General features: G+C 34.3%; 1 protein-coding gene across 10 annotated transcripts in view; it reads right to left on the bottom strand.

The window, feature by feature from the left end:
* R3HDM1 (R3H domain containing 1) overlaps window positions 1-25,888 on the bottom strand; it is a 127,318-nt gene that overhangs the window by 86,530 nt on the left and 14,900 nt on the right. For 4 of the 10 annotated variants that reach the window (XM_045868950.3, XM_045868953.3, XM_045868951.3 and 1 more), the window contains 11 exons: window positions 23,485-23,599; window positions 22,335-22,413; window positions 13,167-13,226; window positions 12,943-13,083; window positions 9,180-9,288; window positions 8,994-9,089; window positions 6,813-6,850; window positions 6,680-6,730; window positions 6,344-6,570; window positions 3,995-4,249; window positions 955-1,106 (listed from right to left, as the gene is read on the bottom strand). In XM_045868950.3, coding sequence (XP_045724906.1) covers window positions 955-1,106; window positions 3,995-4,249; window positions 6,344-6,570; window positions 6,680-6,730; window positions 6,813-6,850; window positions 8,994-9,089; window positions 9,180-9,288; window positions 12,943-13,083; window positions 13,167-13,226; window positions 22,335-22,413; window positions 23,485-23,599 — 1,323 coding nt within the window. Of the gene's footprint in view, window positions 1-954; window positions 1,107-3,994; window positions 4,250-6,343; window positions 6,571-6,679; window positions 6,731-6,812; window positions 6,851-8,993; window positions 9,090-9,179; window positions 9,289-11,091; window positions 11,225-12,942; window positions 13,084-13,166; window positions 13,227-22,334; window positions 22,414-23,484; window positions 23,603-25,888 lie in introns of those variants that run through there. The other 6 variants (XM_045868955.3, XM_045868957.3, XM_064586455.1 and 3 more) reach the window with 5 other exon arrangements.

Below are 25,888 nucleotides of genomic sequence, written 5' to 3'. Positions count from 1 at the left end.
GTACTGTCTTAGAAGCACAGCAGAAACCTAGAAATCCTTCTACTTTATATAAGCTGCCTTGCCTATTAGGAGTTTTAATTGCCAGAGGTACAATTACCTACAAAACTTTCAAAATATTTGATAATCTTATCAAACTGCTCATATGTTCTTCACCCTTGCAATACAAACGATATAACTTGTGAGCAAAACTAATGAAATTTCTCCAGTTCAAGTTTCTCACCATACTTCTTTCATATATCATCAGAAAGTATTCTGCAAGTTCTCACCAGTGGAATATTTAGATAGTCTTATGGGGAAAAAGAGGTGTAACTAACTGTACAAACTGTCTTTGAGATGTTACACAACCTTTAAAAGATAGAATAAAATAAAAGAATTTACACTGGTATAATCAGGTTCCCCAAGGATGAGTAACACATCTATAGGGGAAAAAGGTGAAAGTGTATGTGTAAACTCTAAACATTTATACAAATTCAAGACACTGCTAAGAGTGCTTCTGCGAATTCTAATTCAGAATGTTTTTGCCTCTCTCTTTCATAGGGTAGGTGGGATGGAGGGTAACCTGCAGAACTTGAGCAACTCAACTCAGTTTCTTCTATCTTCTTGATCTGTTGAACCTTAGAGGAACTTACTTTGCTCAGCGGGATAGTCTTAGTTGTTTTTTTTTTTTTTTATTCCTTTTCTCCATTTCTTGCTGTTGTAGAATAGGGAGAACATACTCACCACATAGGCTCATAACACACAAAATTTCCTTCTTTCCAATATACATTCTATATTTATTAGCTGAAAATCCTGTGAAATTAACCTTTCTTCCTACAAGCAGGGAATGGGACGTCACTGGTACAGAATATTAAAGTTCTAAGAAATACTTGGGCTACCCAATTATAATTAGTGAGTTTAGTCCCAAATATGCAAAAGCAGATGAACTTAGCATTATGTAATCATGGATATGTGCACCTGTGAGAAAATGTGATTAGCTGCTTGTTGTTGAGGTGGTGGAGGTGGCAAAGGTGGTTGTGGAGGTCCAGGCACTTGGGTTCTAACTGGTTGTTGAGTCATAGGAGGATTATACACAACTGGACTTCCATCTGGGTTTATGAAGGGCTGACCTGAAAAATTAAAAGAGGAGGGGAAAAAATACTTTAACAATAGAGATCGAACATAGTTCATTCTATGAATAATTTACAACACATGTCTATAATCCTTATTCACAATCCTAAAGACCCAAGTTTTGAAAACCAAAAGATTTACTCAGCAGGGGAAACAAAGTCTGACCTTGCAAGAGGTTATTTTAATACTCTTTTTCTCACTTAGTGTAAATATTTGAAAACTGTGCCGCAGCATTTTACTATGGGGGTGTTGCTCCAAAACCTACTGAAGTTACTTAATAATATGTAGTGTTTTTCGAAAACCTCTGAATCCCGAAACATATCTTTTGCTCCAGGGACTCAGGTATAGGATTGTGGTCCTGTAGTGTTGTAACACAATTCAGTTTTAAGAAAAAATTCTTGACTTTGGGATAACTGGAATATTACTAATTAGCCTGTATTAGGTGGTGAGAAAGAGCTAATTTATAGACCACACTGCATATACTTGAGTAGTGAAATTAACACTGGATGAAAATTAAAAATGGTTGATAGCTTCAAATTTCAAATCATGGACTCGATGGCAGAGTCCTTATTTTATAATTTTTTCTAAAATAATTTCTTTTTAATTCCAGTGAGCTTGATTCATAGGTAAGAGAGAAAACTTTTGTATTGATTCTGTGGCTTGTTGTTATTGCTTACTAATTACGGGGGTTATCTTAAATGCCCAAGTAAATAAATTCTATTCTCTTTTCTATACATACATTCTAAACAACTTTTTTTTTTATTATAGAAAGTAATATTTTTATTGTGGGAAAATAACCAAAAAATAGAGATCAAAAGAAAACAATCTTATAGTTAACAATTTAGATACCTTCTTCCAGACTTTTTTTTCAACGCATATGTAAATAAATTCACAAAAATTAGTATTTTTCCTTATCCTATATAGTATATTATTTAAAAAAAAAAAAAGAAAACGGGGTGCCTGGGTGGCTCAGTCATTAAGCATCTGCCTTTGGCTTAGGTCATGATCCCAGGGTCCTGGGATCGAGTCCTGCATTGGGCTCCCTGCTCAGCAGGAAGCCTACTTCTCCCTCTCTTAATCTCCCTGCTTGTGTTCCCTCTCTCCCTGTCTGTCTCTGTCAAATAAATAAATAAAATCTTAAAAACAAAACAAAACAAACAAACAAAAAGGACTATGTGAAATACACTATGATATATCCATGTAGAATGGAAGGAATACAGAAGAAAGAGAAATCTGACTGAAAAACAGTTCTTAAAATTGTTTTCATAATATCCTTTCTTCCATGATAAATCCCCACGCCATTTTTTTTTGGAACTTACGACATAGAATAAAATAAAATAATTGTGGGGAGAGAAGAATATACTGCTCCAATGATACCAAGAGGACAAATTCCTTCAAATTCAAGTCATACTGGGTATTTATTGATGGTTAAATAATTATGAAAAAAAATGGTGGAGAAGATTTGGGTGGAAGCATGTTTTAAAAGTAACTTAAGGATTGTCTGAAAAAAGTTGGATGTGTTGTCATGGTGTTCTCAAAAAGCAAAGAGATCACTTTTGGACACATTAAGACTACAATTCAATTTCAGGTTGATCAGTTGCTCACTCTATCATTTCCTATTCAGTTAAACCTTTCATATTATCAAAAACTCATTAACTAAGATGTTTTGAATGAAAAATAATAGTAAACAGTAAATTAAGTCATCTTATATCCTGCTTCAGGAAAACAAGAAGTTTAGTAATATAATAGATCTGAAGGATAGTAAGATAATGGTTATTAAGCAAAAACTGAATTTCTGAATAGTCAGTTATTCAATGCTTATAATAGAAACAATAGTCTCAACACTTTATCTTAAAAAAGAGATGCAAAGAAATCTGAAGGTAACGAGTTCCAAGCCATGGTCTTCTCTACAACGAACAAAAGGAAAGGTTCAGGAGCACACAGAGACCCTGATACTCCCACCTGTACCTACCTTGCCCAGCTACTACTGTACTGATGTGACCACATCAGTTAAGTGTGAGAATTTCTAAGGAAGGTTATCAAATGATGTATAAGATTGTTCTCATTATCTCACAAAATTATTGGACTATAATACTGTGAATAGAGACCAAGACTTCATGTGATCTTTCAAAAGATCATGTTTTCCATATTTGCTCATACTGCATGCATAATGAAACATATTATGACTACAGTTTCTGAGTCTCTGAGGTTCAGTTTCCTTATCTGTAAATGAGGACTTCACCTACCTAATAGGGTTGCTATAATGATTATAAATAATGTATTTAAAGCACCTAACACATTATATGACACATAGTAAATGCTGAATAAATGAGAATTATTACCTAACTGAAAGAATAGGTGTCTTCAATATTAATTCATAAAGACTACCTAGTTCCTTTTTCTAATAATAAGTCCCTTACCTTTTCCTCAGGAGAAAACAATTACCATATTCAGGAGAAAAATTACTTATAGGTTCTTTTTCCTTCATTCTATAATGAGTAAGAGCTGCTTACTTTCTCCCTCCTCATGAAACGCATACTATTTTCCCCAGGATAATTTTTATTTTTTTAAATCAAATAAAGTTCTTTCAATGGTGTTTGTCTTATTTCTAGGAAATGAACTGTTTTTTTCAATTATGGTTAGGCCATTATTTGGCCTAAAAGATGACATCTGGATGTTACAAAGAGAAAAATACTTTCTGATATAAATATGTCTTAGAACATTTTCTAGCAGAAATGTTTTATTAAAGTTCTAGGGAAAATGCTAATTACTCATGAAAAATAAAAAGCTGACAACACATATACAAATAATACATTTAGTACATTCTTTAATTTTCAATAACTCCTGCTATCTCAACTGAAATAAACACCTTTTTCTGGATACCAACCTGTTTGTGGGTTGATCAGAATACTGCCAGGTGGTATGCCTGCCGCTTCCAAGGGAAGCAAAAAGAAGCTAGTGCTAGGAGATGCGACTTGCCCATTTAGGCCACCATCAAAGGAAAGAGAGCTATGAGTGCTGACAGTTGGATAGACGACAGGTGCGCCATGAGAAGACTGGCTGAGAGCTGTACCTGGAAGAGGCTGCTGGATGTGAGAAAGAGAGCCCGTAGATGACCCTACACTACCAGAAGACTCAGAACCTAGGGGAGGAGTAATGAAAAATATGGATTTTTTAAACCTCATATAAAAACGCAGGTTTTAAATACGTAACAATAAAATTCACATTGCATAACATGCGGTTACCACATAAAAGCATTGGGTATTTTTGATTTACTGTGTAATTTTGCTTCCCCTCCCCATCATGAACAAGTTTAATACAGCAAACTGATCACATAAGTTATCAGAGATATCATAGCCAAAGCATGCAACTTAAGCAAGTTTATAATACCACCAGCCACAGACAGCCACAAAAAGCACATTACCCACATTCCCCAAAGCACAAGGTTATGTACATTTTACCTTTTTAGATTAATACTTAGGAATATACAGATTATAATTTTCCCCCAGGAAAAAGAACATAGCACAGCCAAATGCCCAAAACCTCTTATATCAGAAACCCCTTATCTATAAGAACACAGAAAGATTAAGAATAGTGTAGGAGATAACAAAAATGATAAATTCTCTATCAAGAGAAACAACTGTGAAGTTTCACCGCAGAATTCCATTTTAAGCTCATAATCATAGCATCTTCCTATAAGGTAAAGTCAACTTCGCATTTTTTTATATCAAGGGACAAAGACAGCATGAAAAATAATCTAAGTACTTAGATTAGCATCAGTTTAAAATTTATTTTCACTAAACTTAGTAAATTTGATAATTTATTTTTAGCTGTTTTCATTCCTGCAATCTTATTTCCTTTTCTATTACCCAGAGACTGAAAATGTCACTGACTTTCAGGATAATAGCTGAAAGTGGATAATAAATAAGACAAAGAAAGGAAAAGATTTTGAAAATGTATAAAGTTAATTAGGTTTTGAATAAGAGTTGACTCTGGGATGGAGAATTAATCTTTAATGAATGAAATCAACAAATATGATACACTATACAGATTTGCCTTCTGAAGGATAACTTCTATTTTAAATTGTGCCAAATGACTACTGATAAAAACTCTATCAAAAATAATTTTTCCCTATTAAAAGAGGCGATGTTTCTTTTCATCTCTGAATACAAATTAAAAACAGTAGATGATCTTAAATGTTTTTATTCAGCAGTATGTGCCTAAGTAACATTCTCATAAATAATTTTTTTCTGTTGTGATGACTGAGTGGCCATTTTCCAAATAAATGCATATCTTGTACACATGCATATTTTTTATATTAATAAAATCTACCTATCTCTAGCAATATTCTATCATACACACTAAGACATTTTTAATATCCATATTATAAGCTGAAAAGGTGACAAGTGCAATTCATAAGCCTTAACAATTTAAAGCACTGACTAATAGATAAGGTTTAAAAAATAAATACTCGGCTACCTTCAAATCTCTCCCTTTGATTGTTACCTGTATAATACCGTATGTCTAGGCTAACCCAAATAAGCTAAAGACAGCCATTTCTGCTAACTTTCAATGCTTATTTTGGGATAAAAATAAAGATCTATAAGGATTCTAAGAGAGACGTGAGCTTCTCTAGTACTGAACCCAGTTGGTGAAGGTGAAGAGAAAATGTATGAGCCTAAATGTCAGGCACTGTAAAAGCAAAGAAACTAGGAAAATGAGGATGTTACTAAAATTTTTACTCACTCACAATAATTACATCACATTATTTTTCCTTAGTTTAAAATTCCTGAGAAACTTCTTGACAATTTTATTGATGTTTTGAATAGCAAATGAAGGACTTTATCATGAAAAATGCAATCAATAATTGATAGTATTAGCTGAAAATGCAATCAATGTTAAATAATCCTGGGTGAGAAATGAGGCCTTCCAATTATAAATAAGCAATGAAAAATTTCCAACCACCTCTGGGGACTCAAATAAGAGACGACATTTTACTGAACTAACTTGATTAAGTTTATGTCACAACAGAGAATTTTTACTTTAATTGATGTTTGTAAGTCTCTCTCCAACAGAGAATGAGTCTTAATGTTGATACATATATTACCTCTTAAGTACTGTGGAGGTGCTCAATGCACTGCTGGTAAGAATTTTATATGTTAGGATAACTGCAAAAGCCACATGATTAATGGGTAAGACAACAGTTGATTGCACAGCTGTAGACAAATACTTATACCTGTTTTTGAAAGCCTGCCTATGCTTTTGCTGCTTCCAGAACTATCACCTCTTGTCAGGACTGAGATTCCACTGAAGCTGCTGGCTTTAGTTACAGCAGGCTTGAAGTTTCGGAGAGAACTGTCAGAATCTGTGCTGCTCCAGGGTCGTGGTTCAGAATACTTCAGCTCATTCTCAGTGCTGCTTTGATGGCTATTTGTTGACCTCCCTGAAGCATCTTTATTAACTCTGTAATTTAGAAATACAACTTTAAGAAGCTAACAGGAACAAAAGGGGAAAGAATAGAGAAGAAAATGCTTTGATTTTTCAATATAGCATGAAAACATGCTTCCAATACCTAAATATCTGACGCCTCTGCTGGGTACTACTAGCATCCTCGTCTTGGATTCTGTTGGCATTTTAATAAGACATTTTAATTTTTATTAGCATCAGTCAGATAGTTAACAAATGAACGTTATAAATTCCCTCACCTTTTGTCAATAATATAATTCTCTTGGGAACACAGGGACTAGAAAGAAAGAATAGATATAAAAAGTTGAGCTTTTGTCAAATACATCATGCATCTGTAAACCAATGATGACAATCAAAATCATATATAATAATATTTAAAAAGTATCACCCACCCTGCCCACAAAATCCAAAATGGTGATTAGGATGCAAAATAAATAATAATGAAATTATTTCTGGCTTAGAGATACATGCATTCTTTTAACAGATACACATCTTGAAGCCATTCATTTTTGTGGTACAGATTCATTTGAAATTCAAATATTCTCTTCCAAACAAGTGAACTCATTTTCATGATTATATATTGAAGGTATACACCAATCTGTAGATTCTACCTCATTCACTCAACAAATAGTTTCATCACCTGTGCTTTGGCTGTGGCTGTAGCAATGAACAAGCAGCTCTACCTCAATGCAGATCATAGCCAAACTCTTCTAATGCTATTAACCTAGCTCAGGCAACCACCATTTTTCCTTCTATTATTACGACAGTCTTCTAACTAGTTTTCCGCTACCAGTTTTTGCCCCTTTCATCCAGTTTAAACAACAGAAGCCACAGCAGTCTCTCTAAAATGTCAATCTGATCACACCTCTTTCCTCCTTAATAGCTCCCTCATGTTCTAGCACAGGGGTCAGCAAACTGGTCAGCCACCTGTTTTTGCAAATAAAAGTTTTACTGGCACATACCCATGCCCATTCATTTATGTATTTTCTAGGTCTGCTCTCACATTAAAAAGGCAGATGTGAGTTGTTGCAATAAAGACTGCATGGCTCTAAAAGCCTAAAATACTAATTATCTGGCCCTTTACAGAAAAAGTTTGCTGACTCCTGCTCTAACTAAAAGCCCAACCACCTTAACCAGCTTTCATGGTCAAGTCATCTGCTTCCTGCTTATTTCTCTAATCTAAACTTTCCTCACTTCCTCTGTCACCTAGGCTATAGTCCAGCTTCTCTGAATCTTTTAATTCCTTATCTGTCAAGTTCTCCTTTATCTCTGGGCCTCTGCAAATACTGACCCTCTACTTAGAGGGTTCCTTTAGGTCTCCTCTTGGAAGCTAACTCTCCCCCTCACGCCTCAGTTCTGGTTTGTGGTGCTTCTCAGCTGTGTCCTTTATTTTACTGTCATGTCTCTGCACAAATCATACACCATATTGTCATTACCTGGCTATTTATTGGCGTAGAGACTTTATAAACTAGAGAGACAAATACATCTAGTTTAGGCTCTGAGTGCAGCAGACCTGGGCTAAAATCTCAACTCTGTCGTTGATATTTGTTGGGTATGCACACCACTTACTACTGGTGCTCAGTAAGGTTTGTATGAATATTAACTGATAGTTTAGATTTTAATGTTACTCTTTTTTTTAATATTGAGGAAATTTTTATCTCTGGCAGTGTTAACACAAATTACATGCATTCATATGTCTTTGAATAATACCTAGTACTGTACAGAATGGGTACTTAATAGACACAGGTAAAACGAAACTGAATCTCTTCTCAAATACATGTATAAAATAATTAGCCACTTGAAAGATTTTTCATATAATCACTTAAAAATAGAAAACAAATATAATCTAAAAATTAATTAGTTTTATTTATTTGTTTTTTTAAAAGTAGGTGCCACACCCAGTGTAGAGCCAATGCGGAGCTTGAACTCACAACCTTGAGATCAAGACCTGAGCCTAGATCAAGAGACTGACTCTTAATTGACGAAGGTACCCAGCTGCCCCTAATTAGTTTTATTTTAAAAGAAGAAACACGTTACTTATCGAGAAAAGTCTACTACCGAGAAGAATTTAGAGTACATGATTTTGTAGACTATGACCAATGCTCTTAAAATCTCAAGTCTGTGAGAGGTCTGGAAGAAAAAAAAATTACACAAACTATATACTCAGTCTGATATACTGCTCCTGTAGGTTATCTGCACGCAACATTTGAAATATTTATCTAACTGCTGCAATGTAGCATTTTATAAGCTATTAAATCATTAATATGAACAAGAGAGATCTCAATATTTCTAATAAGTGACTTTATACATAACAAATATGGTTACAAATAAATGATCAATAGATGATAGAAGGAATGAATTCCTGTAATGCAATTAGTATATATCCTAACAGTGAGATCTAAATCTAAGTCAGTACATACATCTTGGGAAAATATTCGGTCTCTAGCTCTCTGGTACTCTTCTTCCCTTTCTTCTATAGATTTGCTTCTTCTGTCGTCTTTCAAACGTATTCTCATCTAAAGAAACAAGGACAATTAATTCTTGGGAAAATGATCTACTGGTATAAGTCCTGGACCTAGAAAAAAGCTGCAACTGTCACAGATTACCTGATTATCATCTTTGTCAAAGCTGGAGTTATCTCTCTTGAGGATATATCGTTTCTGAAAATCTTCACCTTTATCATCCTTAATATGTTCATTGAATTTCTGATCAGGTCTAAAAAAACCCCACGGGAACAGAAGAGATAGTACACATTATTTACAGTAAAGTTAAATATAATATTTTATGTAATCAAAAGCAATAAAAAATTCCCACTCGCTAGTGCCACTAATAATTAATACTTGTGTTATCTCATTCACTCTTCATAATAATCTTATGAGAAAATATTAACCACCTTATGTTACGATTGAAAGGCCATTATGAAAAATACACTGTGGGCTCTGTAATCAGACTGCTTGGGTTCAAATATTCAGCTTTACCACTTTAGTTGCTTCAGGATGTGCACAAGTTACTTAACCTTTCTGTTCCCTAGTTTCCTCATTTATAAACTGAATTATAATATACTCACTTCATAGGCTTGCTCTGAAAAGGAAATGAATTAATAGATGAACAGCACTTAAAACAGGAAATACTCAACAGAAGTTTGTTATTATTATAAATAATACTAAAAAAAACTAAGGGTAAAATGACTTAAGCAACTGTCCAGGGTCAAGGGCAAGCGCATGGCTGAGTTGGAGTGCTGGTACGTCATACTCAAAGTCTATTTATCCTTTTTGCATTTCCTCCTCTAAATCTAAGAAAAAATTCCAGGAGAAAGAAAAAAGTATATAATACTTCATCTTATGTTATATTCTTACAGTACCTGGTTTGGTGTGACATAATTTAAAGTAATAAAATATTTTGTGTTTGAATTACCTAAAACCTAGGAGGCTAATTCAAAATGCTACCAAGTTACCAAGAATTCTTAATTATAGCAGGGTACATCTTTGTTTTATATTACTCGGAACAGGTTAAAAAATAGTTCTTTTTTTGGAGGTTAAAACTTCATTAAAGTTTTGGACCTTAAGGAATAATTATGAAATCATAACAATGGCTGAATGGTCTTTCCTCTATAGAAATGTTTCAAGTTCTAATGAGATCCAGAAGACAGACATAAGGTTATGTTCTGTGGAAAACTAAAATGATGTAAAACTTCACTTTCTAAAATATATTGTCAGCTTCAACAAATTAATTTATTTAATACTCTTGTGACTTAATAACATCTTATTATAAAATTGGAATTATTCTTTTGAAATACATGATACATAAAAATATATTTAGAGGCACAAAGAAGTCTAACCGAACCCGAGTAGATTTTTACATGTAGTTTAAATATGTATTATATAGGGACATAATGTATTGTGAATATTCCAAGTAAATATCTAAACCAAATAAACCTAAGTAATGATATCTTCAGCAAACGTGACCATATATATATTATACATAATATTCAAGTAACTCTTCTGAATATTTGTTTTAACCTAGTGAATTTTTAAAGTACTGTTTCTACATCCTGTCAAATTATGCAAAAGGAGATTTAAAAATAAGAATTATCTAAGTAAGCTGAAGAAATCTCTACTTTAAAATATACTCAGATAAGTGAAACAAGAGCAGATCTCCACACAGAGCTATGTACATAACTAGGAAGAACAATAAAAAGAGTAAAAACAATTTCATGACCAAAATGAGGAGGAAAAGACTGCTTTCTTTAGTAGGAGTTTGAAAGATTATCTATTTAGTTCTGAAGATGGCAGTATGTTATTTCTGTCACATGATTACCCTGCTTACTTTTATCAACTATTTTTGTAGCTGTTCAAAGTCATATTTTCTTCTTGAAGGAGTCTATACTTGGGTGAGAGATTCTTATTCCAACGTCAACTATAATGTTTGACCTAAGGCCTGGTAACTTTTCTAAAGCAGCTGGATTCCCACACCAAATAGCATTGGCAGGCATTTCAGCTAACCTTAAGACTGTCTTACCTCTTTCTTTTATAGATGCCTGATATTACTGCCCTGCAATCGCCAACTTCCCGCTCCATTGAGACACCCCAGTGGACACCGGGTTGTTGACATCCACAACACCACTGGTTCAAGGCTGGAGCGGGTAATTTGCCTATGAGGAAAAGGTAAGTTTGCATTTATTCAATGTGGAGCAGATCTCTAAGGTTTTCTGATTTACAACCTTCTTCATATTTCAGAAGATATAAAATAAGAATACAGTGTAACTTCAATGATCTGAATGTCTAGTTATAATTACACTACTGATCCATTCTTCTTTAAGTACATCATGAACATCTGTGTTTAGCTCAACTTTTGATGACTTTGATAAAGAGAATCCTAAAGCTTTCTGACACCATTCATAGCATTCAAATAACTGAGGTTACACTGTATCGAAAACCTTAGAGTCATCAGTCGAAATGTTAGACAAAATGCCTGCTAATGTACATGTGGTTGGGTATCCAGCAGCTCTGAGTAATGTTGAAAGGTATTGGCTAAATGAATTAGAGTTCTATTCACCTTCAATTCAGCTCAAGTCTTATGGTTACTTGAGCTATGATATAACGAATTGGGCAAAAACTAATTGATGAGGATATTTTTAAGAGTAAGGGACAAGTAGAGGAAAATTAAATCAGATTCACATTTGCAGTAGGTAAAATATAATCTCTAAAGAAAGACAAGATCCTTTTCAAAGACATCTATCTTCACTAATTTTAATTGTAGGAACAAAAATTTAAAAATACTAGGTTCCACCACTGTTATATATTTAGTTGACAAAACACCATATGAAATGGAAGAAAACCAACTTTGTTCCAGTAAACAATATGGCAGCTGTAAGAGTAAAGGCCATTATAACAGAAGGGATGTAAGTGAATTAAATACAACCATGCAAATTGAATAGTTCATAGATAAGACCCTAAGAGAAACATAGCTTCAAGAAAAGCAGAAAAATACTTAATTTTAGCATTATCTATGTCGTCTGAAGCTGACTGCTGCTCATTACCACAGACCCACTGCTGCCACATATGAAATTGATATAGAAAATGCTCCCGATAAGCAGATTACCATCAAAGTATAAATATTAGCTGAAATCAACTAGGTGCTTTAGGATTAGTTTTACAAATAGGCAGAAGAGGTACATGTTAAAATTTTAGGTACCTCTGCATTGGGCCTTTTGCTTCCAAATACCAACACTGATGATATAATTCAGCAACACTATAAGGCTATCACTTTTTAAAGCAAATGGCTCCTCTTAACTCCTTAAAAACTTTACCTCAGTCAATTATACATAGCTCAGAAGGGGGATACAACATTATGGATAATACTGTATTAATCAACAGTCCCACCTTCTTGAGATTTGTGGGATAAAGATGCAAAACTAGAGGTTGAAAGGATGGTAACATGACGGCAGATTAATTGAATGTGAGGGTGTCAAAATCTGCCTTAAAAAGATTTTTTTTACACTGTATTAACTTGAATTAAAAAAACAAGCAAAAAACCCCAAATTTGCTTAAAGTTGGCCACAGCTTTCTGAATTACATTAACTAAAAAATCCAAGTGAATGGTTTTCAAACATTAGGACTTCTCAAGTTTTTTTGTTTTTGCGCTTTTAAACCAGTCCTTATCGATTGCCTTATTTTAGTCTAGACTGGTTCATTTTGTATCTAGTGTGCTACAATACATTTTATGTATTTTTTGGCCCTATTACATAAGGTTGTCATAACGCTTAATTAGGCTGCTAAAACGTGGAAAACCTCGGATGAAAGGTGCTGTAGAAAGATGAAGTATGGTCACATACATACTTAACAAATGCCTACATTTGTTGATACTTACATTCTTGTATTACTAGTTTTGTTTACTATGACAGACTTCCCACTCTGATCAACATTGTGGTCTAATCCAAAGTAAGCAGCTACTCTGTGTAATAGCATCCTATGGTAAGATGTCATTGGGGGAAATTTTTTACGTGGAGACCTAGAAGTAGAAGAAAAACTAATTTAGTAAGTCAGGGAGAACTATGATGACAATTTGTTTTCTTGTTAAATGTCAGGACTTACTCATTATTACCAATGAAATCTAAAATTTCTTGTTCCAATTTCAACAGCATCATTCTGTCCCTGAAACAAAATATGAAGACTCATATATAAAACTTAACACTGAAATAATCATAAATACTGAATTATTATGGCTAAATTTTTCCCTAAAAACTGCATTTTTGAGGAATATCACAAACTTGATGCCAGAATATATACATGATTTCTAAAAAAGTAATGTTTAGAAAAAAATAAGAGATTACTTTTTTTAGTTTAATTTTTTATTATGGAAAATTTCACACATACACAAATGTACGGAGAACCGTGTAATGAATTTTAATGTAGCCTTTACCCAACTTCAACAATTACCAACATGTGGCCATTCTTAAAACAGATATATTTTGATCTGCTAAGTATCACTATGTTGGAGTCTGTTCTGTAGATACATGGATAATAAGAGCATATTAATCTTTACTTCCTTAATAAAGCTGAGAAATAGCAGGAACAGACATCTTTAGTTAGGCTCATGACTTTGTTATCCTGAACTCTATAGAAACAGTACTCTAAAGAACATGCAATGCCAGTAATAACAGGAATACTCCTGTGGGAATCTAATGCTAGTATACAGATGGAATTATAGCAGAGAAGTATGAATTACATTACTAATTCTAACTCAGAAGGAGAAGCCTTTTCAAATCATTCTGTAAACTTGCATCATACATTTTTAAGACTTTGGAAATTTTTGCCATAAAAATAAAAATGAACTCAAGGCTTCCAATATGAAAAATAAATAAGGACTCTAGGGAGAACCTGCATGTGCTCCTTTAGACCACTAGGGTCCTATTTAACGCACATATGCTGTAATGAATATTAACGGTATCACTACTCCCAAAAGGACCACCTTGCTCACATACCAAGGACATGGCTCAAATGAGTGTTTTTGTGCTCACTGGGAATTTCGTGTGCATGTGAAACAAACAAACACTCTGAGAATCTTCAAACTAGAAGTAGCTTTACAGATCATTCAGTTCCGTCCCTGAATTTTTAGAGATCAAGAAAACTAGGCTGAAGTTTAATGTTTCCCTCTCAAATAAACAATACAGAGTAGAATCCTCTAACTCTAATAGGACAGAGGATGTGGTGCTCCTGCTTAAGCTGCCTGAAAGTCTATACTATACATCAGCCCTGAGTTTGACCCTCCCTCTAGTTGCAAGGAAGTCTCATAAAAACCGAGTAATATTTGATATATATATATATTTATACATTAGTTGAAAACTCAAGAGAAAAACATGTCTACCTGGTGACTTTAAACCCAAAGCTGAAAACCGGATTACACTTTAACACAAATTCTAGCAACATTCAATTCTGCCCCAAGCCTGGTTTACCTTTAGTATTCCTCATCTCAGTAAGTGGCACTTTCTTTCACCCAGCATACTGTACTAGAAGCATCTGTGGCCTGCTATAATCCTTTTTCTAATCCTCCTATGCAGTTAATTACTACTGCAAATTTTATCTGCCTTCTATTTTTCTTCTTTTTCTCACTGCTGCTACCCTGGATCCAAGCAAGCAGGATCTCTGGCTTGACTACTAGAACCGTCGTCTATTGTTTCTCTGTGTCTTCCCTTGTTCCCTCCTTATCTATTCTACCTGGAACATCCATAACCATCTTCTAAAAACACACATGTGACCACATGTTATTGCCTTGGTTAAATATTTATCATAGGCTTCCCACTGCTCTTAGGTTAAAAATAAGTATCTGTAATGGGGCCTACATTTATCTACCTCTTCAGCCTCATCTTCTGCCCCTTAATCACAAAACTCTTACCATTTTGGCTTATCTCTGTACTTGCCAAGCTTCTTCCTGTCTCTGGTTACTTGAACATGCTGTTTCCTTTGCCTAGAACAACTTTCTATATTCTTTCTTAGAATCTGTTTCTTTCACACTTTTCTTTAAAAGCATTTATCACAATTGTCATTGTATACTTATTTGGACTATATAGAGGAGCTCAACAAATGTATCCGCACGGAATCTATTAATCAAATTATTTCACTCATAAAGTCTTTTAACATTTTTTCCCCGAAGTTTTTTGGGGCGGTTGGGAAGGTTTACTTCAGATGGCTCCTCCCGACAAAAGGACCAATTTATGTAACTATAAGACCCTCTTTTCATTTAACCTTTTGAGTACAATGTATATTGAGATGAAATAATTCTAACTTTCCTGATGTATTTTATATACTTATTGTTAAAAAAAAAAAAAAGGAATCTGAGGCAGGCAATTCATTAAGCATTCATGAAATAGTACTTTCAAGTTGGTCTTCTGTTTCACAGGTAAGTGCAAACCTATAATAAAGGTAGTAGATTAATCACTAATAAAGCCAATATGGAGGTTAAAATACACAAGTGGTAAAATAAATTATATCTATAAAAATCAGGCAAGGGGTACACAAAATAAAAGGATGTAAAATGTGGTATCATATATATATAAAACATGGGGGAGGGAAGTAAAAGTTTTGTGCTTTTAACGTAGTTAAAACTTAAGCAACCATCAACTTCATATAGACTGCTATACGTATGTTATACACGAACATAACAGTAACCACAAATCAAAAACCTAAAATAGATGCACACATAAAAAGAGAAAGGATAACACTGAAGAAACTCATCAGACCACAAGGGAAGAGAGCCAAGAGAAGAAGAAAAGAACAGAGAACTATAAAACAACCAGAAAACAAGTAACAAAATGGCTATAAGTACACACTTACCAATAATTACTTTAAATGGACTAAATGCTTCAATCAAAAGATATAGGGTGAATGAATGGATTAAAAAAAGATGATCCATCTATATACTATCTACAAATTTCAGACCTAGAGACATATGCAGATTGAAAGTGAAGGGATGGAAAAACATTTACCATGCAAATGGGAGTGGTGGGCGGGGGGGGGGGGGGGGGGGGAGGGAAGCCAGGTTAAGAATACTTGTATCATACAAGATAGAAAAAAAAAATGGTTTTCTGTTTTTGAACAGTGGGCAAAAGATCTGTGAAATGTTCTTCAGTGAATATATTGCTACTGAAAAGAAATTACTGTTGTCTCCATGAAAGAAAAAATTCTAACAATTTTACTAGCTACTAATAAAAATTCAGGCTTCTTTTTTTCTTTCACATGTAGATCTATGGATTGCAGAGGATTTTTTTTTATTAACATGTAATGTATTATTTGTTTCAGGGGTACAGGTCTGTGATTCATCAGTCTTACATAATTCATAGCGCCCACCATAGTACATACCCTCCCCAATGTCCATCACCCAACCACCCCATCTCTCCCACCCCCCTCCACTCCAGCAACCCTCAGTTTGTTTCCTGAGATTAAGAGTCTCTTATGGTTTGTCTCCCTCTCTGGTTTCGTCTTGTTTCATTTTTCCCTCCCTTCCCCTATCATCCTCTGTCTTGTTTCTCAAATTCCTCATATTAGTGAGATCATATGATACTTCTCTCTCTGATTGACTTAATTCGCTTAGCATAATACCCTCTAGTTCCAACCATGTCGTTGCAAATGGCAAGATTTCATTTTTTGATGGCTGCATAATATTCCATTGTGTGTGTGTGTGTGTGCGCGTGTGCGTGTATACACCACATCTTATTTATCCATTCATCTGTTGATGGACATCTAGGCTCTTTCCATAATTTGGCTATTGTGGACATTGCTTCTACAAACATTGGGGTGCATGTGCCCCTTCGAATCACTACATTTGTATCTTTGGGGTAAATACCCAGTAGTGCAATTGCTGGGTCATAGGGTAGCTCTATTTTCAACTTTTTGAGGAACCTCCATACTGTTTTCCAGAGTGGCTGCACCAGCTTGCATTCCCACCAACAGTGTAGGAGGGTTCCCCTTTCTCCACATCCTCGCCAACAACTGCCGTTTCCTGACTTGTTCATTTTAGCCATTTTGACTGGTGTCCGGTGGTATCTCACTGAGGTTTTGAGTTGTATTTCCCTGATGCTGAGTGATGTTGAGCACTTTTTCAAATGTCTGTTGGCTGTTTGGATGTCTTGCAGAGCATTTTTTATCATTATCTGGACCACATACTATTTAAACTAAGCCTCCCTGCTTAGTTTACTAAACTCTTAGTTACTAAGAAGTATAACTTATTAGAAAAATAAGGCTGGTAATCTTCCTAAATTCTTAAGATTTATACTTCCTGCCTTTTATCCACTACAGCTTAGTATATGTTTCCTGTAATATGTAATCAAGGTTAGATATTTTGGTAATGACTGTAAGTTAAAAAACTGATAACCCTTTAGAGAAGCACTGCATACAGGACTCAAACTAACAGGTGCACAAAATACTTTTCCCAAGGCATAAGGTTTTTAGCACATGAACCTAAAAGTGGGCATACTTATTGAAATTATTGTACACTCTTTTAAAGGGAACCAATGTATGCTATTATTTTATTTTATTTTATTTTATTAAAGATTTTATTTATTTATTTGACAGAGAGAGACACAGTGAGAGCAGGATCACAAGCAGGGGGAGAGGGAGAGGGAGAAACAGGCTTCCCGCAGAGCAGGGAGCCCGATGCGGGGCTCGATCCCAGGACCCTGGGATCATGACCTGAGCAGAAGGCAGACGCTTAACGACTGAGCCACCCAGGTGCCCCTGTATGCTGTCTATTATTTTAAAAATAAGAAGAACAGGGATCTCAATCAAACCAATCAATAAGCTATTACCTAAGGTTAAAATGAAGGGGAAAAAATCTTTTAGTTATCAGTGTTCTAGCCATTATACCAGAAATAACTTTAGAGAAACTGTACACAGCTGGTAATATCAGTGGCAAATAAAAAAAAACCCAGAAAACAATAATGCCTCTATCTGACCACCCCCTTTCCCAATATCCACATGAGCCTGGCCAAACATTTACAGTAAATAAATAAAATAAACATTACTTCCAATAAAAGCAATTTTAGAAATTAAAACAGAACTATTATATGACATTCCCCAGAGCAAACCAAATTACTTTTAAAATACCCATTCTCAGGATTAATCCAAAAGTTTCTCCCCTCCATTAGTTATGTAACACAGTTGCCTGTATTATCCATATTTCTTTACTACACATGGAATTTACACAAAATGGTATAAAATCAATACAAAAATAGGTAGAAGATCATGTCACTGAGTATAATTTCTATCAAAGTCAATTTTAGGTTCTTAGGTTCTAATTCAGCAATGACTAGTTAACATAGCCTCTGCAAATACTTTTTGCAATAAGAATTACTGATAAATTATTTTACATTTGGAGCTAAGTTTATTTATTTGGCTAAGAATAAGATAAAAATTTTATGATCAGAAGAAAAATTTTGAAATGAAACATTGAATTTTTATATTACTAAAAATAAATCTGCTTAAAATCTAGCAGAACTCTCTGAGCAATATTGAATCTTGAAAGTTTTACTGGAAACCTGTCATACTTACTACTACTTTTGTACCATGTACATCTGGCAATAATAATTGTGTGTTTCATTGAGAGAACACTGAGTCATTAATTAAGCAAATTTTATTTCTCACAAAAATTTAACATTTGCTACAACTTTCTAAAAGTCTTTTTTTTTTTTTTTTTAAAGATTTTATTTATTTATTTATTTGAGACAGAGAGCATGAGAGGGAGGAGGGTCAGAGGGAGAAGCAGACTCCCTGCCGAGCAGGGAGCCCGATGTGGGACTCGATCCCAGGTCTCCAGGATCATGACCTGAGCCGAAGGCAGTCGCCCAACCAACTGAGCCACCCAGGCGCCCTTGCTACAACTTTCTAAACCACACTGACATTAGTAATAACTTATACACTAGCCATTACATGAATTATTCACTTACGTTTATTCAAATATAAATGCATACACAGAAAAAAAATAAAGTACTGATACATGCTACAACATGGAGGAAACCTGAAAATATTATGCTACGTGAATGAAGCCAGTCCACAAAAGACCACATACACATGATTTCATTCCTATGAGATATCCAAAACAGGAAAATCTATAGAGATATAAAGTAGATTAGAGCTCAGAGCATAGGAAGATGAGAGCTAAAGAATACATGGTTTGTTTTTGGAAAGATGAAAAAATTCTAAAATTGACTGTAGTGATGGCTACATATATCTGTGGGTATAATAAAACCATTAAATTGTATACTTAAAAATATATATGCAGATAACTTTAAAATTTTTGCATTTGTAGAAGAAAACAGAGAACTTACAATAGAAAGATATTTTGGGATGTATAAAAATAGACTTCTAATTGTTGTCCCTACCAAGGTCTCTCCTACAGGTTCAGTGCAAAGAAAAATTCTGCCTTTCTAGCATCCTATTTTGTTTCATGGAAATTAGCTACGCGTTTTCTACCTTCCCCCTTATTCCTCAACCCGCTGAGTTCTGGTTTCCACCATCCCACCGCAAATGGAACAATTTATTAAAATAGCCAGCAATTTCCTAATTTCTCAACCTAGTAGGCTGATTTTGGTACTTCTATTTTCAAGTCCCTGTGTTATTTTATCTTTCATGAAACAGCTCCTGGCTTCTGACCCCCTGGCTAACTTCATTTTTCTTGAGACAGAAAAAGAGGGTGGGGGGGGAGGAGCGGGGAACGACAGCAGGAGAGGGAGAAAGAGATAGAATCTCAAGCAGGCTTCAAAACCAGGGTGGAGTCTGACGAGGGGCTCAACCTCGTGACCTTGAGATCATGACCTGAACAGAAATCAAGAGTCAGATGCTTAACGAATGAGTCACCCAGGCCGCCACTCCCTGCCCCAGCTAAGACAAATGTTCTCATGATTGTTCTGCTTTTAAGACTTAAGTCTCTTCCTTTCTCATCTACCTTGTTTATGCTGTCTTTCCACAGAATTTTATCCTTGTCATTTAATCCATCTCTCAGGGCAAACACATCCTTCTCAAGCTCCATCTCTACTAGTGACTCCCAAATCTATTACTTGAGTCAAGCCCATTTACTTGAAAACCAGAGCTTTTTAATTTTGGACAGATCTCATCTCCTGATTTTTCATCAGGCACCTCAAACTATACTTATTTATAACAGAACATGCCCTATTCCATTCAGGCCTGCTCCTTACCCACTTTCGCAGTTAATGGGGCTGTCAGCCTAGCCAGAAACCTAGTAGCTATTCTGTTCTACCATATCACACCACTACCATGGTACTTGCTAAGTATCTTTCTCTTTTCTTCCCTATGGTCTCCTAGCCACACTCCTTGTTTGTGGTATTGGTCCCTCACTGCCAAAGTAATCTTTCTAAAATGCACATCTGATTATGGCATTACCCTATACAAAATCCATTAATTATTCTTCAATTTAGCATGTCAAACTCAGTACTTAAATGGTACACTATTGACATTTCAAAAAAGACTATTTTTCACTGTTCCTTACTGTCTTAAAGATCTTTTTTAGCATCCTTGGCTTCCCAGTAGCACTCCACACTCACTGGGACTCACCACCCCATAATGTTGGTACAATCTTAGGTCAAGGACAAATGGAAACGGGCTGTCTTCATACCTTACCAACACCTTCCCCATCACTTTCTAGAATCACCTGCTATATGCCTCCCTGCTGGAGCCAGAATGTACAATCCCGCACAGTAGTGTGTGAGAAAGGAAGTATACTACTCACACACTACTGTATCTTGTCAATGCATGTGTAGACGCATTGCCTAGAATGCCTTTCTAGAATGCCTTTTTCATGCTTCTCTATACGGAGAGCTTCTACTTAATCTAGAATGCCTTTCTCATGCTTCTCTATACGGAGAGCTTCTACTTAAAGCACTGTGAATTCAAGGCTCAGCTCAGGCATACATTTTCAGTGAAGTCTTCCCATATCCTTTCAAAACGAGGTTGAGGCCTCCTCCCTGGATTTTTATAAAACTCCAAAAACTTCTTGAACAACATCAATTCTCTTTTGTTTTTTAAAAAAATTTTCTGTATTTATTTGACAGGGAGAGAGAGAGTACACAAGCAGTCGGAGCGGCAGAACCAGGCTCCCCACACCTCAATTCTATTTCAATTATATATCATGTCTTTTTTTCTAGCTCAGAAATGGTGAATACTTTAGGGTAGAGATTATATCTTCTTTATCTTTATATCTACTATTTTTTAGCACAATGTTTGGAACATGACAGATGCTCAGTAAATGCTCGTTTAATGAACTAATGAATTAATTGTTCTATTGGGACCACTGAGGAATAAACTTGAACTGAAGAAGTTATGTAGACTTGTCTTATCTTCTTCCTCACTCCATACTATATATTCCTTCAGCCCTTTTTACAAGGAGACCACTTTTCATTTTGGTGGTTCTCTTTTTGGCATTTATGTTAAATGTAAAATAGAAAACCCAGATGATACTGACTACAATAAATCCTGAATGAAAATAAAGATTATCTTGAAGCATGACATAAGCCTCAGTGAGACTAAAGAGAATTATTCCTGTTTTCTTCCATGTGCATATACCCAAAGAAACTGTTTTACTTTCATTTTAGTGTATGTTAAAAAACTATCACTCCAGGAAGCTAACATCTAGAAGAGGGATTCTCAACCTTGGAGTCTTCTACCCCATGGACGTGTATTTTGTAGATAAGCCTTTTTGTGGGGAGAATGCCACAAAGGGGTCAATGACCTACCAGAAAGTTAGAGTCTATTTATTAGTACCATGGCAATACAAAGGGTTTCACAGTGACCCACATAAGGACCTTAAAAATCTATGGGTTGAAGGTTAACACCTGAGAAGGAACAAAAATTCTGCATTTAGCTAAGTTCAAAAACCATTATAAATGAATACACCAAGTTCTTATGTGGTTGAGAGTATTATTACAAGGGAAGTTTTTTCTTTTTCTTTTCCATGATTCATGATTACCTCTCTACCTCAATTAAGAGCCAAAATATCTTGGTGATTCTGTATTTCCAAAAATTCCTACAAAAAGGATGAGTTATTTTTATATCATGGGACATGAATAATGCAAAGAACTATTTATACATGTTCATATAGTAGACCAACAACATCTTAGCCCTAAGAAACTAAAATGTTTCTGGTGTTCTTCAAACACTGTAATCTTATTCTAATATTCTAACTCAGTAATGAAAACAAACATAGCAAAATTATGGTACTCTAAGCAATGTAAACCTTATAAATTTAATTTTTACCTGGGATTGTTTTTTAATGTATTTACTAAAAATTCATGTAGATCTATGCCAGTTGAATCAGTGTATTCTTGACTGGAATCTAAAAAACAACAACACAAAAACCCAGTATAAAGCTGTTTGAAAACAAATCCCTTTCCCTTTCACACATGATGCATAATCTTAAATGAGATGCCCCACATGGGAAAAAAACTGACAAATTAGGAAAAGGGAATTTATGATGAACTCAGATGACCACAAGCTTTCTATTCCCATATAATAAACATGACATCGATTTATATAACTGCATGTACATGCATGTTCTTAAAATTTTTTCTCATATGTGCCAGTTTAATTTACTCTAAATTCTTTAAAGACCCTTTTATATACACACAATTCTCGTGATTAAAAATGCCTCCTTGAGTGAAAAATTAGAATGAGTTAAATCATCTACAATTAGTGCAAATTAAGACAGCTTAGTTCAGTTATGAATATACGTAGAGGCAATAATTTGGAGTTAGGTAGGAATTCTAGTTCTGAAAGAATATTTAATTAGATTTGATCAAGTCTATCACCAAAGGCTTGCTTTCAAAATAGTTTTTCAGACTACGCATGCATAGTTTTGCATATTTAAGTTCTTCCCCCTAAATGTAATATACTTATGCTGTTTATAATACCAGCCAATGTAACTGGGTTTATAAATCAAAGAAGCATTTTTATTGACTTGCAATGCTAGATGATGGTGGAGTTCCTTGAAACTGATTATGAAAGATAAACATTCTGGGTTTCCAAGAATATTCTTACTGGATACTGAATATTTTGGCATCAGATCGTTGTATCATAAAGAATTAAAGAGTAGTATTATTTTTAGCGGAATCAAGTATTCAAATTATAGTGATTCCAGTATTCCATTATGAGACCAATAAGAGGTCAAGACAGTTACCTGCCTCAGTGATTCTGGTGTATGTTGCAGTTTTTTGGCTGAAGCATCTTACTGATGTTCAGATTTGTGTTGCCATTTTGCCCAGATGAACAAATATTTAATCATCCCTTCAGTCTGTTCTGTTAGCATTTTTACTACAGATATACTATTTTTAATTTTTCTGGGGGTAAAGGATGGAATTATTGATATTAAAATTAAAATTTTGTTTGAAAACAGAAATAAATCGCAAACCTCTTGATAACATTTTTCTGGGCAACTTATCACTGGCTTTTTCTTTTTCTGCTTCATCTTTTGAGGGCTTCTCCTCTTTTTCAAATGATTGCGTTAACTGGATCTGAATTTTCTCCTGTTGGAAGGCAAAATCAGTTATAAATGAAAATATAAAGCAATTTAGTTAATACCATACATTTTATTTCTTGAGTAACACAAAACTGTATAGGAGGAAAGGGACACAGTTTTTATGTTATCCAATTAGATTCTTCAAACTGGAATACAACTTAATATTTTTATTTTTATCTAAGTCTAGACAGTAACAATGTTTTGAGTTGAATATATCAATTGAAACATATCCTCAAAATTACTTCAGAGAACGTAAGTATTTTCCACATTACTCTGAAGATATCTACTTATGAAACCCCTAGAGAGTCAGAAGCAAGGTCTTCTTAACCTATTTTTGTACTGGAGAAGCCACAGCCAAACAAAGAAATAATTATCATCAATTATGACAATACGAACAAATGACAAGTCAATACTTAAAAAATAATTTTTTGAGTATCCATTATTATCTCATACTCCTCCATTCTCTTAACATAAAAATGTAAGTAAAACTTTCCAAAACCAAATCCACACAACTGATTATCTTTAATTTATGATTTACACATTACTGTTCCTCCTTCAATCACCACAAAGTTTTAGAAAGGTTTCAAACAAGATTGTTTTCCTCCTGGATATGTAATATTTAACTGTGAAGTGATCACATTCTATAAAACTGAAAAGGAGAAGGAATTCTACATTCCATTTCAAAAATAGTGTCATTACATATAATTTCAGAACCCAAAGAAATTGTTGGAAATGAATTCACATAACCTAAAAAGGCAAAAAAAAAAAAAAAAAAAAAAAATCAAATCACATTGCTCTGTTTATTCAGGCAAAGTTATAAAGGTAGAATCACTTCCAGACCAGTTCTACTAATGCTAGAGGTATGATCTATTTGTAGACTAAATGATACTATTCTTTAGTGATGAAAAACTCTGATCAGATAATTACTTCACTTTTCTGGGCGATAGCTGTGGTGGAAATAGGTCTAATAAGTCAACATCAAAGGGGATATAAATTTCAGGAGTTGAACTTGAAACCACAAGAATTTTATTAACCTTTTTTTCCCCCCACATAATTTTTTTGAAATAATATTTGGCAGAATTTCAGATCATATATATATATATGTATGTATTTTTTCCTATAGGGTTGGTGACTGCTATTTTTATCTCCTTTTACTTCTGCTTCCCATTCTACTTCAGTTCAAATTTGTACTTAGAATACAGGGCAAAAGCTCTGCATGGCAATTTTTATTAGAATGATGGAATACTTGCTTTATGCCCTTCCTTTATCTTGCTTACTAAACTTCATATATTAAACAACTTCATATATTCATCAACTGGTAAGTCATTTTTCTCATTATAACTCGTTTTCTAAGCTTTCCTTATTCTATTCCTAAATGTAAAACAGATACTTAAAAACGAATCCCAGAACTATGTTTCAGAAGTAGAATATTACAGAAGTTTTCCTGACTTATAAATTCTACTCCTACTCAAGAATAATCTATGGAATACAGGTTGGAAGAAAAGATTTCACATTCAGACCTTCACTAAAAGGAACTTCCATTATCAAATTTCATTGCTAAATTCCCTTCCCAAAGCCCTACATTTTAATTACAGATACTAAATTATTTTATCAAGATGAAATGTATTTAAAAATCCAGTAGGCTTCATACATTGAGGCCTTGTTTTCGGTTGGTACTGAGGCCTTGTTTTTAGTAGCAAATGAGACATATTTTAAACTCAGTAGTCCTTTTAAATGAACTCTTCTGACTATAAATAACTGGAAGGATAGCAACATCTCCATAGGAAGCTGTAACTCCTTTACTCTTCACTCTGTCATTGAAATCTGTTATTGAGGTCACTTGCCTCTCATAAGCTCTCATCAGACACAAGTGACATTTCTCTTTTAATTGCCTCTCAATCTTTTGAATAATGAGTTTTATTCCAAATTAATTCCTCAAAAATCACATTCTGAAGCAGGCATTATTAGTTGGAAAGTGTCTCTACTGCCAAGAATTAGATACTACCACATTTCATGAGAAATAGTTCATTTTCTAATTCCTGTTCAGGTGCAATTTAGTTAACTCAAGGCTTGGAAGAAGACAACTTTCTACTAAAAGGAATATCTTTTGCTCAGAAAGAATAATAATGGATTATTATCTGAAAAGAAAAAATTTATTGTATCCAAGAGAAACTGAGAAAGAACCTATTAAGTGGAATACTGAACTCTGGCATAAATACCTTATTCATTTTTCACATGCTATAAACTCAGCTTTTTGAACTTTATATAAACACAAAAATTATTATCTCTGATCAAT

This window comes from Mirounga angustirostris, unplaced genomic scaffold (assembly GCF_029215605.1).
Source record: "Mirounga angustirostris isolate CCGP_5_RB_7025 unplaced genomic scaffold, mMirAng1.0.hap1 SCAF_3, whole genome shotgun sequence".
NCBI lineage: Eukaryota > Metazoa > Chordata > Mammalia > Carnivora > Phocidae > Mirounga > Mirounga angustirostris.
The sequence above is the reverse complement of the archived record's forward strand: the minus strand, read 5'-3'. Positions and strand labels throughout refer to the sequence as shown.